General features: G+C 49.9%; 1 protein-coding gene across 1 annotated transcript in view; it reads left to right on the top strand.

The window, feature by feature from the left end:
• The first annotated feature begins 4,014 nt into the window (after positions 1-4,014).
• DNMT1 (DNA methyltransferase 1) overlaps positions 4,015-13,422 on the top strand; it is a 28,022-nt gene continuing 18,614 nt past the window's right edge. The window contains exons 1-6 of the mRNA XM_077262062.1: positions 4,015-4,340; positions 11,388-11,430; positions 11,548-11,655; positions 12,460-12,655; positions 12,903-12,975; positions 13,256-13,337. Of these exons, the coding sequence (XP_077118177.1) occupies positions 4,285-4,340; positions 11,388-11,430; positions 11,548-11,655; positions 12,460-12,655; positions 12,903-12,975; positions 13,256-13,337 (558 nt within the window). The 5' untranslated portion in view covers positions 4,015-4,284. The remainder of the gene's footprint in view (positions 4,341-11,387; positions 11,431-11,547; positions 11,656-12,459; positions 12,656-12,902; positions 12,976-13,255; positions 13,338-13,422) is intronic.

A 13,422-nucleotide genomic window follows, 5' to 3' on the forward strand; every position in this document is an offset into this window, starting at 1 on the left:
AACAGAGGCTGACACTCTCTACCACAGTCCTACCTTCTCTGCGCAGTGAGAACAGAGGCTGACACTCTCTACCTCAGTCTACCTTCTCTGCGCAGTGAGAACAGAGGCTGACACTCTCTACCTCAGTCCTACCTTCTCTGCAGTGAGAACAGAGGCTGACATTCTCTGCCTCAGTCCTACCTTCTCTGCACAGTGAGAACAGAGGCTGACAATCTTTACCTCAGTCCTGCCTTCTCTGCAGTGAGAACAGAGGATGACACACTCTCTACCTCAGTCCTACCTTCTCTGCGCAGTGAGAACAGAGGCTGACACTCTCTACCTCAGTCCTACCTTCTCTGTGCAGTGAGAACACAGGCTGACACACTCTACCTCAGTCCTACCTTCTCTGTGCAGTGAGAACAGAGGCTGACACTCTCTACCTCACTCCTACCTTCCCTGCACAGTGAGAACAGAGGCTGACACTCTCTACCTCAGTCCTACCTTCTCTGTTCAGTGAGAACAGAGGCTGACACTCTCTACCTCAGTCCTACCTTCTCTGCGCAGTGAGAACAGAGGCTGACACTCTCTACCTCAGTCCTACCTTCTCTGCACAGTGAGAACAGAGGCTGACACTCTCTACCTCAGTCCTACCTTCTCTGCGCAGTGAGAACAGAGGCTGACACTCTCTACCTCACTCCTACCTTCTCTGTGCAGTGAGAACAGAGGCTGACACTCTCTACCTCAGTCCTACCTTCTTTGCGCAGTGAGAAGAGAGGCTGACACTCTCTACCTCAGTCCTACCTTCTCTGCGCAGTGAGAACAGAGGCTGACACTCTACCTCAGTCCTACCTTCTCTGCGCAGTGAGAACAGAGGCTGACACTCTCTACCTCAGTCCTACCTTCTCTGCGCAGTGAGAACAGAGGCTGACACTCTACCTCAGTCCTACCTTCTCTGCGCAGTGAGAACAGAGGCTGACACTCTCTACCTCAGTCCTACCTTCTCTGTGCAGTGAGAACAGAGGCTGACACTCTCTACCTCAGTCCTACCTTCTCTGTGCAGTGAGAACAGAGGCTGACACTCTCTACCTCAGTCCTACCTTCTCTGCGCAGTGAGAACAGAGGCTGACACTCTCTACCTCAGTCCTACCTTCTCTGCGCAGTGAGAACAGAGGCTGACACTCTCTACCTCAGTCCTACCTTCTCTGTGCAGTGAGAACAGAGGCTGACACTCTCTACCTCAGTCCTACCTTCTCTGTGCAGTGAGAACAGAGGCTGACACTCTCTACCTCAGTCCTATCTTCTCTGCGCAGTGAGAACAGAGGCTGACACTCTCTACCTCAGTCCTACCTTCTCTGCGCAGTGAGAACAGAGGCTGACACTCTGTACCTCAGTCCTACCTTCTCTGCGCAGTGAGAACAGAGGCTGACACTCTCTACCTCAGTCCTACCTTCTCTGCGCAGTGAGAACAGAGGCTGACACTCTACCTCAGTCCTACCTTCTCTGCGCAGTGAGAACAGAGGCTGACACTCTCTACCTCAGTCCTACCTTCTCTGTGCAGTGAGAACAGAGGCTGACACTCTCTACCTCAGTCCTACCTTCTCTGTGCAGTGAGAACAGAGGCTGACACTCTCTACCTCAGTCCTATCTTCTCTGCGCAGTGAGAACAGAGGCTGACACTCTGTACCTCAGTCCTACCTTCTCTGCACAGTGAGAACAGAGGCTGACACTCTCTACCTCAGTCCTACCTTCTCTGTGCAGTGAGAACAGAGGCTGACACTCTCTACCTCAGTCCTATCTTCTCTGCGCAGTGAGAACAGAGGCTGACACTCTCTACCTCAGTCCTACCTTCTCTGCGCAGTGAGAACAGAGGCTGACACTCTGTACCTCAGTCCTACCTTCTCTGCGCAGTGAGAACAGAGGCTGACACTCTCTACCTCAGTCCTACCTTCTCTGCGCAGTGAGAACAGAGGCTGACACTCTACCTCAGTCCTACCTTCTCTGCGCAGTGAGAACAGAGGCTGACACTCTCTACCTCAGTCCTACCTTCTCTGTGCAGTGAGAACAGAGGCTGACACTCTCTACCTCAGTCCTACCTTCTCTGTGCAGTGAGAACAGAGGCTGACACTCTCTACCTCAGTCCTACCTTCTCTGCACAGTGAGAACAGCGGCTGACACTCTCTACCTCAGTCCTACCTTCTCTGCACAGTGAGAACAGAGGCTGACACTCTCTACCTCAGTCCTTCCTTCTCTGCGCAGTGAGAACAGAGGCTGACACTCTCTACCTCAGTCCTACATTCTCTGCGCAGTGAGAACAGAGGCTGACACTCTCTACCTCAGTCCTACCTTCTCTGCACAGTGAGAACAGAGGCTGACACTCTCTACCTCAGTCCTACCTTCTCTGCACAGTGAGAACAGAGGCTGACACTCTCTACCCCAGTCCTACCTTCTCTGTGCAGTGAGAACAGAGGCTGACACTCTCTACCTCAGTCCTACCTTCTCTGCGCAGTGAGAACAGAGGCTGACACTCTCTACCTCAGTCCTACCTTCTCTGTGCAGTGAGAACAGAGGCTGACACTCTCTACCTCAGTCCTACCTTCTCTGCGCAGTGAGAACAGAGGCTGACACTCTCTACCTCAGTACTACCTTCTCTGCACAGTGAGAACAGAGGCTGACACTCTCTACCTCAGTCCTACCTTCTCTGTGCAGTGAGAACAGAGGCTGACACTCTCTACCTCAGTCCTACCTTCTCTGTGCAGTGAGAACAGAGGCTGACACTCTCTACCTCAGTCCTACCTTCTCTGTGCAGTGAGAACAGAGGCTGACACTCTCTACCTCAGTGCTGCCTTCTCTGTGCAGTGAGAACAGAGGCTGACACTCTCTACCTCAGTCCTACCTTCTCTGCACAGTGAGAACAGAGGCTGACACTCTCTACCTCAGTCCTTCCTTCTCTGCACAGTGAGAACAGAGGCTGACACTCTCTACCTCAGTCCTACCTTCTCTGCACAGTGAGAACAGAGGCTGACACTCTCTACCTCAGTCCTTCCTTCTCTGCGCAGTGAGAACAGAGGCTGACACTCTCTACCTCAGTCCTACCTTCTCTGTGCAGTGAGAACAGAGGCTGACACTCTCTACCTCAGTCCTACCTTCTCTGCGCTGTGAGAACAGAGGCTGACACTCTCTACCTCAGTCCTACCTTCTCTGTGCAGTGAGAACAGAGGCTGACACTCTCTACCTCAGTCCTACCTTCTCTGCGCAGTGAGAACAGAGGCTGACACTCTCTACCTCAGTCCTACCTTCTCTGCGCAGTGAGAACAGAGGCTGACACTCTCTACCTCAGTCCTACCTTCTCTGCACAGTGAGAACAGAGGCTGACACTCTCTACCTCAGTCCTACCTTCTCTGTGCAGTGAGAACAGAGGCTGACACTCTCTACCTCAGTCCTACCTTCTCTGCGCAGTGAGAACAGAGGCTGACACTCTCTACCTCAGTCCTACCTTCTCTGCGCTGTGAGAACAGAGGCTGACACTCTCTACCTCAGTCCTACCTTCTCTGTGCAGTGAGAACAGAGGCTGACACTCTCTACCTCAGTCCTATCTTCTCTGTGCAGTGAGAACAGAGGCTGACACTCTCTACCTCAGTCCTACCTTCTCTGTGCAGTGAGAACAGAGGCTGACACTCTCTACCTCAGTCCTACCTTCTCTGTGCAGTGAGAACAGAGGCTGACACTCTCTACCTCAGTCCTACCTTCTCTGTGCAGTGAGAACAGAGGCTGACACTCTCTACCTCAGTCCTATCTTCTCTGTGCAGTGAGAACAGAGGCTGACACTCTCTACCTCAGTCCTACCTTCTCTGTACTGTGCTCTCAGCGTTAGAGATAGGCTGCAGCACCATGGCAACCCTCCCCCGTGACGTCACCACTGCGGCCTTCCCGGCCAACAGAGGAGCAGAACCGAAGTCGGATGCATCACCTTTCACTGCGCAGGCGCATTCTTCCCGCCACGTTGACCTTTAAACCTTGACGTCACGGCCGGGTTTCGCGCGTAAACACAAAGCGCGGGAGAGAGAGAGTGTGTGCAAAGGGGCGGAGTCACGTGATCCCGGGGCCATTTGAAAAGCTGTAGAGCTCGCGTGCTGCCGGTGTCTCGTGTGTTCCGGTGCTCGGTGTATAGTCCCGGTGGGCCTCAGCGCTGCTCTTGCTTCTATCCGCCCTGCTCGGCTCCTGTGTTGGCGGGAAAGGCGGCTTTTCCCGCGTTATCTCCGCTGTCGTTTGGCGGTTTTCTCTGCGTTGTGTCCGTGTGCTCCCCGTATGATGCCGGCCCAGGCCTCTCCTCCCGCCGCCCTGCCTGCTGACGTCAGGAAGCGGTAAGTGGCGCCCGACGTCACCCGGCGCCCTGTATGACGTCACGGGGGCTTATCAAAGGGGTCCGTGCTTGTGAGGAGTACTAGAAGTCCCAACATGACGTCCCTCCTTCACTCCTTGTTATGTGGAGACTGCTGGGTGTTGTAGTCCCCCTTATCGCTGTGTTTGGCTGCTGCCTGGTGCACTACAAGTACTAGCATGCCCTCCTGAATGTGGCTGTGATCTCACATCTCTACTGCAGAGAACTACAAGTCCAAGCAGCCGTCAGGATAACCTGTAACTGACTGCCATGAATGTGGAGGTGCTGTGTATGGAGAACTACAAGTCCCAGCCACAGAGGTTCCTCTGGATAGATGAGGTTAATCCTGGTGCAACTTTCAACTGTCCAGAGACCTGCAGGCAGTGATGAGTCCTGAGTGATCTGGTGGGGTGATGAGACAATGCACATGGGGGGGCTCCTGGGTGGTGATCCCTCAGGTGTGTGTGTGGGGGGGGGGGGGGCTCCTTGGGGTCTGTGGGGATGCTGCGGGGAGGGGGGCTCCTTGGGGTCTGTGGGGATGCTGCGGGGAGGGGGGCTCCTTGGGGTCTGTGGGGATGCTGCGGGGAGGGGGGCTCCTTGGGGTCTGTGGGGATGCTGCGGGGAGGGGGGCTCCTTGGGGTCTGTGGGGATGCTGCGGGGAGGGGGGCTCCTTGGGGTCTGTGGGGATGCTGCGGGGAGGGGGGGTCTGTGGGGATGCTGCGGGGAGGGGGGGTCTGTGGGGATGCCGCGGGGAGGGGGGGTCTGTGGGGATGCCGCGGGGAGGGGGGGTCTGTGGGGATGCCGCGGGGAGGGGGGGGTCTGTGGGGATGGGGAGGGGGGGTCTGTGGGGATGCCGCGGGGAGGGGGGCTCCTTGGGGTCTGTGGGGAGGGGAAACTCCTTGGGGTCTGTGGGGAGGGGAAACTCCTTGGGGTCTGTGGGGAGGGGAAACTCCTTGGGGTCTGTTGTCGTGGAGGGGGGGGGGGGGGCTCCTTGGGGTCTGCCGGCCATGCGATCCATCTGCTGATCGTGATGGTGCACCATCATGATTACATTCTTTCCACAGTAGGAGATAGTCTGCAATAGATGGATCAGTGCTCGCAGGCAGCCATGGTTCTCACCAGTTCTGTGTTCGCCGACACGCTCTGACTTGTGCTTTAGAAAAAATTGGTTAATGTGAAACGAGTCATTAAAGGGAATACCTGGGGGAAATGCTGTTAGCCTGCAGATATGGGGTTACTCTTAAAGTTAATAGCGTTGCAGGGAGAAAATGAACTTTATTCCCCCCGGCAGCATTCGCTTTGTCACTGAGGCGGTTCAGCCGCTGCTCTGGGTGGCTGTAACCGATTTCCCCCCTCTCCGACTGACACTGGCTCTGCTCTGGGGCCGGCTGTTAGTCTGGCCGCTTTGTATATTCGGAGCAAGACAGAACCAGCGTCACCACCTCATGACTGATACTGATTGCTCCAGGGGAGAGTTGGGTCATCTTCTGACTTCTGAGCGCTCTGCTACGTTAGTAACGCTGCTGGTTAACTGCTTTTGCTGGTGACAGGTTCCTGTTAAGCTGAAAGTCTGCAGTCACTCTTACTGCAGACTTGTCAATCCTCACATCTCATGCACTGAGGATTCTGACGCTGTCACTGGGTGAAATGACCTATTGTGCAGCACAGAGGATGCTTGCTATCATCGGTGCATCGTGCTGTGTAAATGGGCCTCTGACTGCGGAGAACTATGGCTGCTTGTGTGCACTGAGCCGTCTGTTACTGCACATAGACTGGTCTGTGTACAGGCATTCACACAGTAAACATTTACCGATCGGCGGTTGTAATGTGCTGCCGGCCAGTCCATGTAAACGAACCCTATCTCCGCAGATGGGGCAGCGAGGAGCCGACTGCCGATCACAATGACGTCCTATCAACAGCGGGAGAGAAACTGCTGTCAGAGTGCAGGAGAATCTGCCAGGAGCAGTTGTGACTGCTCTGGGCCAAGAGTGGTGCAGGGCTGGACACAGGGGTTAGTAACCACCTGCCCAGAAGTGCTTTGCCTCCTTTGACCAATGCTTGCCCATGCTGATCTTGCAGGGTAAATGCAGACTCTGCATATAGCTGCTTTATCTAACAATAGTAGCAAATACTCAGCTGTGAGACATTTAAGGGATCTTTAGATCCCCACCCACATGGGACATTTCTGTTGTGGACTCTGCACTGCATTGTGTGCAAATGCATCCTGTAGACCTCACCATTTGCATCGCATCCTGTATGTTTTGTTCTTCTGCACCTTGGGGACATTCATAAAGTTTTGTCCAATAGTGTAAATTCTGTATAAGAATATATACCGTATATACTTGAGTATAAGCCGACCCCCTTAATTTTGCCACAAACTGGGAAAACTTATTGACTCGAGTATAAGCCTAGGGTGGAAAATGTCAAAAATAAAAATAGATACCAATAAAAGTAAAATTAATGGAGACATCAGTAGGTTGTGTTTTTGAATATCCATATTGAATCAGGAGCCCCATATAATGCTCCATACAGTTCATGATGGGCCCCATAAGATGCTCCATACAAAATACGCCCCATATAATGCTCCATATTAAAATATGCCCCATATAATGCTGCACAAAGGTTAATAATGGCCCCATAAGATGCTCCATAGAAACATTTGCCCCATACAATGCTGCATAAAGGTTGATGGCCCCATGAGATGCCCCACTCATTGTGGGCCCCTTCGCTGTTTCTGCGATTTAAAATAAAAAAAAAAAAAAATCACATACTCACCTCTTTGCTCAGGCCCCCGGCACTTGCGATAGTCACCTTCCTCGTTCCATCGCTGCGCGCTGCTCTGTCTTCCATCCTCTGCACTGACTGTTCAGGTAGAGGGCGGCACGCACACTAATCGCATCATCGCGCCCTCTGACCTGTACAGTCACAGCCAGAGGACGGAAGACAGAGCAGCGCGCAGCGGTGGAACGAGGAAGGTGACTCGCGCAATGCTCACCTCCCCTGATATACTCACCTGCTCCCAGCGCAGTCCCTGGCAGCGTCTCACTGTCAGATGGTCTCTGGGAGCCGGCGGCATCTTCCTGTGTTCAGCGGTCACGTACCGCTCATTACAGTAATGAATATTCGTGCATATTCATTACTTTAATGAGCGGTACCACGTGACCGCTGAACATGGGAAGAGCTGCCCGGAGACCATGGGACATGCAGGGAAAGTGCCAGGAGCAGATGAGTATGTGACAGCCGCCGCTCCCCCTCACCTGCCGACCCTGACTCGAGTATAAGCCGAGAGGGTCACTTTCAGCCCAAAAAAGTGGGCTGAAAATCTCAGCTTATACTCGAGTATATACGGTAATTCTGTACAAAAAAATGCTGTAAAGTGACTGTTGGCGTAAATAGATTGTCTTGTAGTAATTCATTAAAATAATTGGGAGTGAGCAAAGGGGAAATCTAAAGCAAACAGTGATTAGGTGTGACTGTGCTTTGCTTTCAGTTCTTCAAGGTACACTACAGTCAGGAGTAGTCATCGGTGACGGCAAACCCTTTCACTGATTACCAGATACTTTGGAAGGATATTGGTGTGCCCAACCATCTGGTCTCACTGGGAACCTTTACGTTGACAGTCCTAACTGAACACTGCATGGTTCAATGTAGAGCGAGGCATCAGACAAGGCTTCACCATTTCTCTTCCATTTTTATATACAGAAGCTATTGTCAGGAAGGTCGGACTTGCCAAAAAAGAATGAATCAAAATTGCTGGATTAGTTATCAATACCGGGATGACACATTAGATGTAGTGTCAAGATGGAAAGCTCAAACATGGAACTCCTACTCTACACAAAGACAGATATTCACTGCCGGGTACCGGGACACACTTAATATGGATGACTACTAACTAGAAGTTGTGAAGGACTTCAACCTACTCGGATAGATAACTCAAGATCTTGTGATGACACCAGAAGTCAATGGAATAGATATGGGCAAATCAACAATGAAGTCACTGGACAAATCTAACAGATCACTTGATTAAGAAACTGCCCGTACATGGTTTGGTCTTTTCTGTATTAACTTAAGGATGCGTAACCTGGAAGATAAAGAAACAAGACAGAAGAATCAACGCCTTTTGAAAGGTACTGCTGGAGAAGAACGTTATCCATACCATGGATGGCAAGAAATGTCACTTGAAGCAAAAGATCACCAAGCTACAACTTGCCTACTTCTCTTTTCGTATGATGTGTCCAATCACTGGAGAAGGACTTCATGGTCAGAAGAATGGAAGGAATGAGGCGAAGAGGAGGAGGACCAGCAACCCAATGGCTTCATACAATCAGGATAATGACAGAGAAGACCCTGGTAGTTCTATATAGGTCTGCACAATATCAATCTTCCTAAAAGTCCGTTCATAAAGTTGAAGGCCGTTAAGTCAGGTGTAGGAGTAACAATTATTCCGAACCGGTAGAATTTATTTTTGTCGGGGTTTTTTATGGCTGTCTAGAAGGCATAAACTGAGTGAGGAACAGACAAACCCTGCTATAAAGGTGAGGTTGTAGAAGATTAGTGTCGTGCAGCAGCAAAACACAGGTGGTTATACTGTATCGGCAAGATGTCGTCCGGGCGAAGATGTGTATATCAAGTTTGCCCACCCCTGTTAAATTCCCACCCCCATGTCAAAAATCTGACCAAAAACAATATCAAAACTTTACACCTTCCTTGTACTGGCTGTCCACTCCCCTTACCTGAGCATGATGGTCTTTTCTTGTATTGTAGAGGTCACTCTTGGGTCATGAGGAGAGCATACAGCCTGGCCGTGGATTGCGATGGGATCCTCCTGCGAGTAATGCAGCCATCTGACTGCACCCTTGGGGCATGTGCACACGCTGTGGATTTTGCTGCGGATCCGCAGCAGATTTGATGCTGCGGACCCGCAGCAGTTTTCCCTAAGTTTACAGTACCATGTAAACCTATGGGAAAAAACGCTGTGCACATGCTGCGGAAAAAAAGTAGCATGTCACTTTCTGCGGATTCCGCAGCGGTTTTCAACCTGCACCAATAGGAAAGTGCAGTTGAAAACCCGCAGAGGAATCCGCAGAAGAAACCGCGTAAAAACCGCAGTGGTTTTTGCACTGCGGATTTTACAAATCCGCTGTGGAAAAATCCGCAGCAAATTCCGCAACGTGTGCACATACCCTTAGGCTATGTGCACACATTGTGGAATGGGGTGCAGAATTTTCTGCCCAAATTCCGCATCTCGCAGAAACCGCAGGTGCAGATTTGCCGCAGATTTTACCACTGCAGATTTCTATAATCGAAGGGTGCAGGAACGCTGCAGATCCGCACAAGTGACATGCACTTTTAAATCCGCAGCGTTTCCACGTGGATTTTTCCGCACAGCTTTTTTTTTTTTTCCCCATTGATTTACATTGTACTGTGAATCACAGTGCGGATCTGCAGTGTTTCTGCGTGGAAAAATCCGCTGTGGATCCACACTAAATCCGCATCGTATGCACATAGCCTTACACTCCTGTTACATAGTAGTCACTGTGCAGCTGCCATTTAGAGATTCTAATTAACCCCATATAAAGCTTTGCTGTTCTAACAGGATTTTTCTAACCAATGTTTTAGTTGCACAATGGCTAACAACACAGCAAAGGCATCTCATTGTCAAACTTTTTGACGAGGATTCAAATATCTTCCAATGCATTGGATAAACCATGGAGCACTGTGCAGACATCAAGAAGTGGCTTAAATTTGGCAAAACTGTGAAATTACTTAGAACTGGATGTCCTTCAAATTGACGAAAAGACAAAGAAAATTGTTCCGGGAGTCTGCCAAGAGGCCTACAGCAACATTAAAGGAGCTGCAGGAATATTTGACAAGTACTGGATGTTACCCCAGTCTACAATTTTATCTAGCCTGTGGGCTAGGGTGGCAAGATGGGAAGCCTCTTACAAGGAAAAACATCCAAGCTTGGCTACAGCAAACCTAAATCGAATCTGGCAAAAGCATGTGGGAATACTTGTCATGGTCTGATGTCACGAGGTTGAACTCTTTGGCCAGAATTCCAAAAGTTACGTTTGGTGCAAAGGCTACACTGCATGTTACCAAAATGCCATACCCACAGTGATGCATTGTGGAGGCGGCATTGTGCTTTGGGGCTGCTTTTCAGCAACTGGGGCTTTATTCAAGGGGGAGGGAATTATGAAGAATTGATTTGCAGCAATCTTCAGGGCCTCTGCTAAAAAGCTGCAGATGAAGAAATATTACCCTTCAGCATGGCAACTGTAAATGGCCACCAAGTCTGCAAAATGGCTTCACCAGAAGATTGGTTTTGACTGGCCCAGATCCTGGATCAATAGAAAATCTGTGGGTGACTTGACAGACTTTTAGCTACTGCACGGATGAGTGGGCAAAAATTGCCAATTCTCAAGGTGCTGCACTGACTGCATCCCAACAAAGGCTTGATGTTGAAGTACCCTTTGAATTTGACAACACTGGATTGATGGGTTGTGTTTTTTGTTTTTTTTCCCCCTCTCCTCAGGACCTGTTTGCTTCCTTAAACCGCTGCCATATTGGCTTGGTCAACCTTTTTAATTTTACTTTCAGACCCGCCCTTCATGGTCTTTTATTGATTTGTCTTTTTAAACATTTTGGCACTTGGCCTGTGATATCTTAATTGGTGGGTGACTAGTGATGGGGCACTGCTTTTCCCAACGATCTCTCATCTATGGGTGAAAATCTGACTTTGTGACCAGGCATGGTAATTTGGGAGTACGCTCCCTGGCTTTGCTGTGCTTGCCCAGGGAGTCCTCGGTGACACAGGACTCAGCCGGCCATTTCACCAGCTCTGCCAGCTGGATGTCCTGTCACCGCTGCATGCTCGGTCATGCGTAGTGTGCAGAAGTGGACACTCGCTTGTCCAGCCAGGTGGATTTTGTGCCACCTTGATATGTAGGACCTGATACTCTTCTGTATTTCTGCACTTGTGCATGTTCTCTTTATCATGTAACTTTTTTTTTTTTTTTTTCTCTTCTAGGCTGAAGGCTTTGGATAAGGACCATGATGGACTCTCTGAAAAGGTATGGGCATCACACACAGGGTTGAGGTCTAGCACGGTTGCAGCTTTCTTAATCTGGTACTGGAGATAAATCTTCCCCCTCCCAGACCTGTCTATTAATCTCTGGTCTCCTCCATAGGAATGTGTTGAGCAGAAACTGAGTCTGGTGCTGGAGTATCTGGAAGCAGATGTGAAGGAGAAGCTGACTGACCTGGAAACCAAGCTGAACAGCGAGGAGCTCTCCGAGGTACGGTGTATGGCCCGTCTGCTGGTGGCCATATCTGAGATCTGTGTGCAGCCTTCTTATGGCTTCCAGAGGTCTGCACTATGGCCCTGGATGTCATAGTATCTAACCTCTGCGCCAGCATGAAGCTGATAACCTTCTTGCCAATGTTCTTAAAGGGGGTTTCTCCAGGATTGTACCACAACCCTAGCCTTGTGATGGACCATTGATCTCACGTGGTATTCCGACCAGTCTGCAGAACTGCCTGCCAAAAATTAATGGGTAGGAGCTAGACCCCACCACTGCCTCCTACAGATCTGATAATTGCTTATTGGCTATTGGAGCACAATCTAAGTCCTGGGAAATTCCCATCTTGAGCACTACGGCAGTCTGCAGGTCCAACGTCTTAAATATTTATGGCCAGTCCGAAAGTTTTCAGGATGGGAAGAAACCTCCAACTTGTAGAAGAAATGTGTTCTGGGTAAAATGGACGTGTTGCGTCGCCTTGTTGTTAAAGGATATTCACCTTTTTCTGGCGGTCTGTTTTTTGTTTTTTTTTAATTTGGCATTAAAGGCAAGTGGGTGGACCTACTCAGCAGGCCTGCTAGTCACCCACAGACCAGGGATTTCAATGGTTAAAGTAGAAGTTATATTGAATCTTTTCCAACAATCGGTCGGTTTCCCCCCCCCCCCCCCCCCCCCCGCTCAGCTTCTCCACGCCATGCTATACACAGATCGGACTTTGTATCCCATGTGAAAGGTTCCCTTTTATTTAGTTTCCCAAAGTTAAGCCCATTTGAAATGTTACCTTCCTCCCTCTTTATCCAGGAGGGATATCTGAAAAAGGTGAAGGCTCTGCTCGGGAAGGAGCTAAACATTGGAAATGGTACGGTGAATGGCGAGACTAATGGCTGCTCTCCAAACGGCACTTGTGGCAGCGATGAGGAGGAGATGGAGGAAGTGACTACACCTGCGTCTAAAAGTCGCAAGGGGAGGAAGAGCAAGACCAACGGAGAGAACAAAAGTAATTGTGGACTACTAAAAATTAGGAGCTCTAGGTGGGGGTGAAGGCTTATGACTCTTTAGAGAGTGGTCCTTTGCTCAGTCTCCATTAATAAACTCATTTCCCCAATATGGGGCAGCAGGTGGGAATAATTGGACTTTAGACCCCTCCAGCAGCAGTCTCTGTGCGTTACCATGACCTCTGTTTATAACATCAATTGTGGTCCCGTTTGTTCACTTTTCTTTTTTTTTTCTTTCTCAATCTGTAGAATCTTCAGGTCGTGGACGACCTGCAAAAAATGGCAGCAAACAGCCCACCATCCTATCTATGTTCAGCAAATGGTTAGTTTACGGAGATATATCTCTTGTGGGATATTGATGGGGGGGGGGGGGGGGGAGCGCCTATGCTGAAGGACCTGGGTTAAGTTTTTACTACTTAGTGCGGGTCTGAGTCATTATTTTGGTTTTTCACCCATTTCACAAACATGGACTTGACGTATTCTGGAATCTTTCCCCTGCAACCTGTTAATTTCACTTGATAACTGCTTGTTAGGGGATATACATCCCACCCCCCCATCATGTTGCATTATATTAAGCATGTGTTTTGGTTCCCCCACCTTAGTCCCGGCAAGCGCAAGTCTAACGATGTTAATGGTGACGTGAAACCTGAAATTGAAGTCTCCCAGGAAGAGGACACTGAAGAGGTAAGATGGCCTAATTAAAAAAAATAAAATAAAATAAATAAAAAAAAAAAATAGGAATTTGTCCAGGATTAGATGGCAGACACCA

The sequence above is a fragment of the Ranitomeya variabilis genome, chromosome 5 (genome assembly GCF_051348905.1).
Source record: "Ranitomeya variabilis isolate aRanVar5 chromosome 5, aRanVar5.hap1, whole genome shotgun sequence".
Classification (NCBI taxonomy): Eukaryota; Metazoa; Chordata; class Amphibia; order Anura; family Dendrobatidae; genus Ranitomeya; species Ranitomeya variabilis.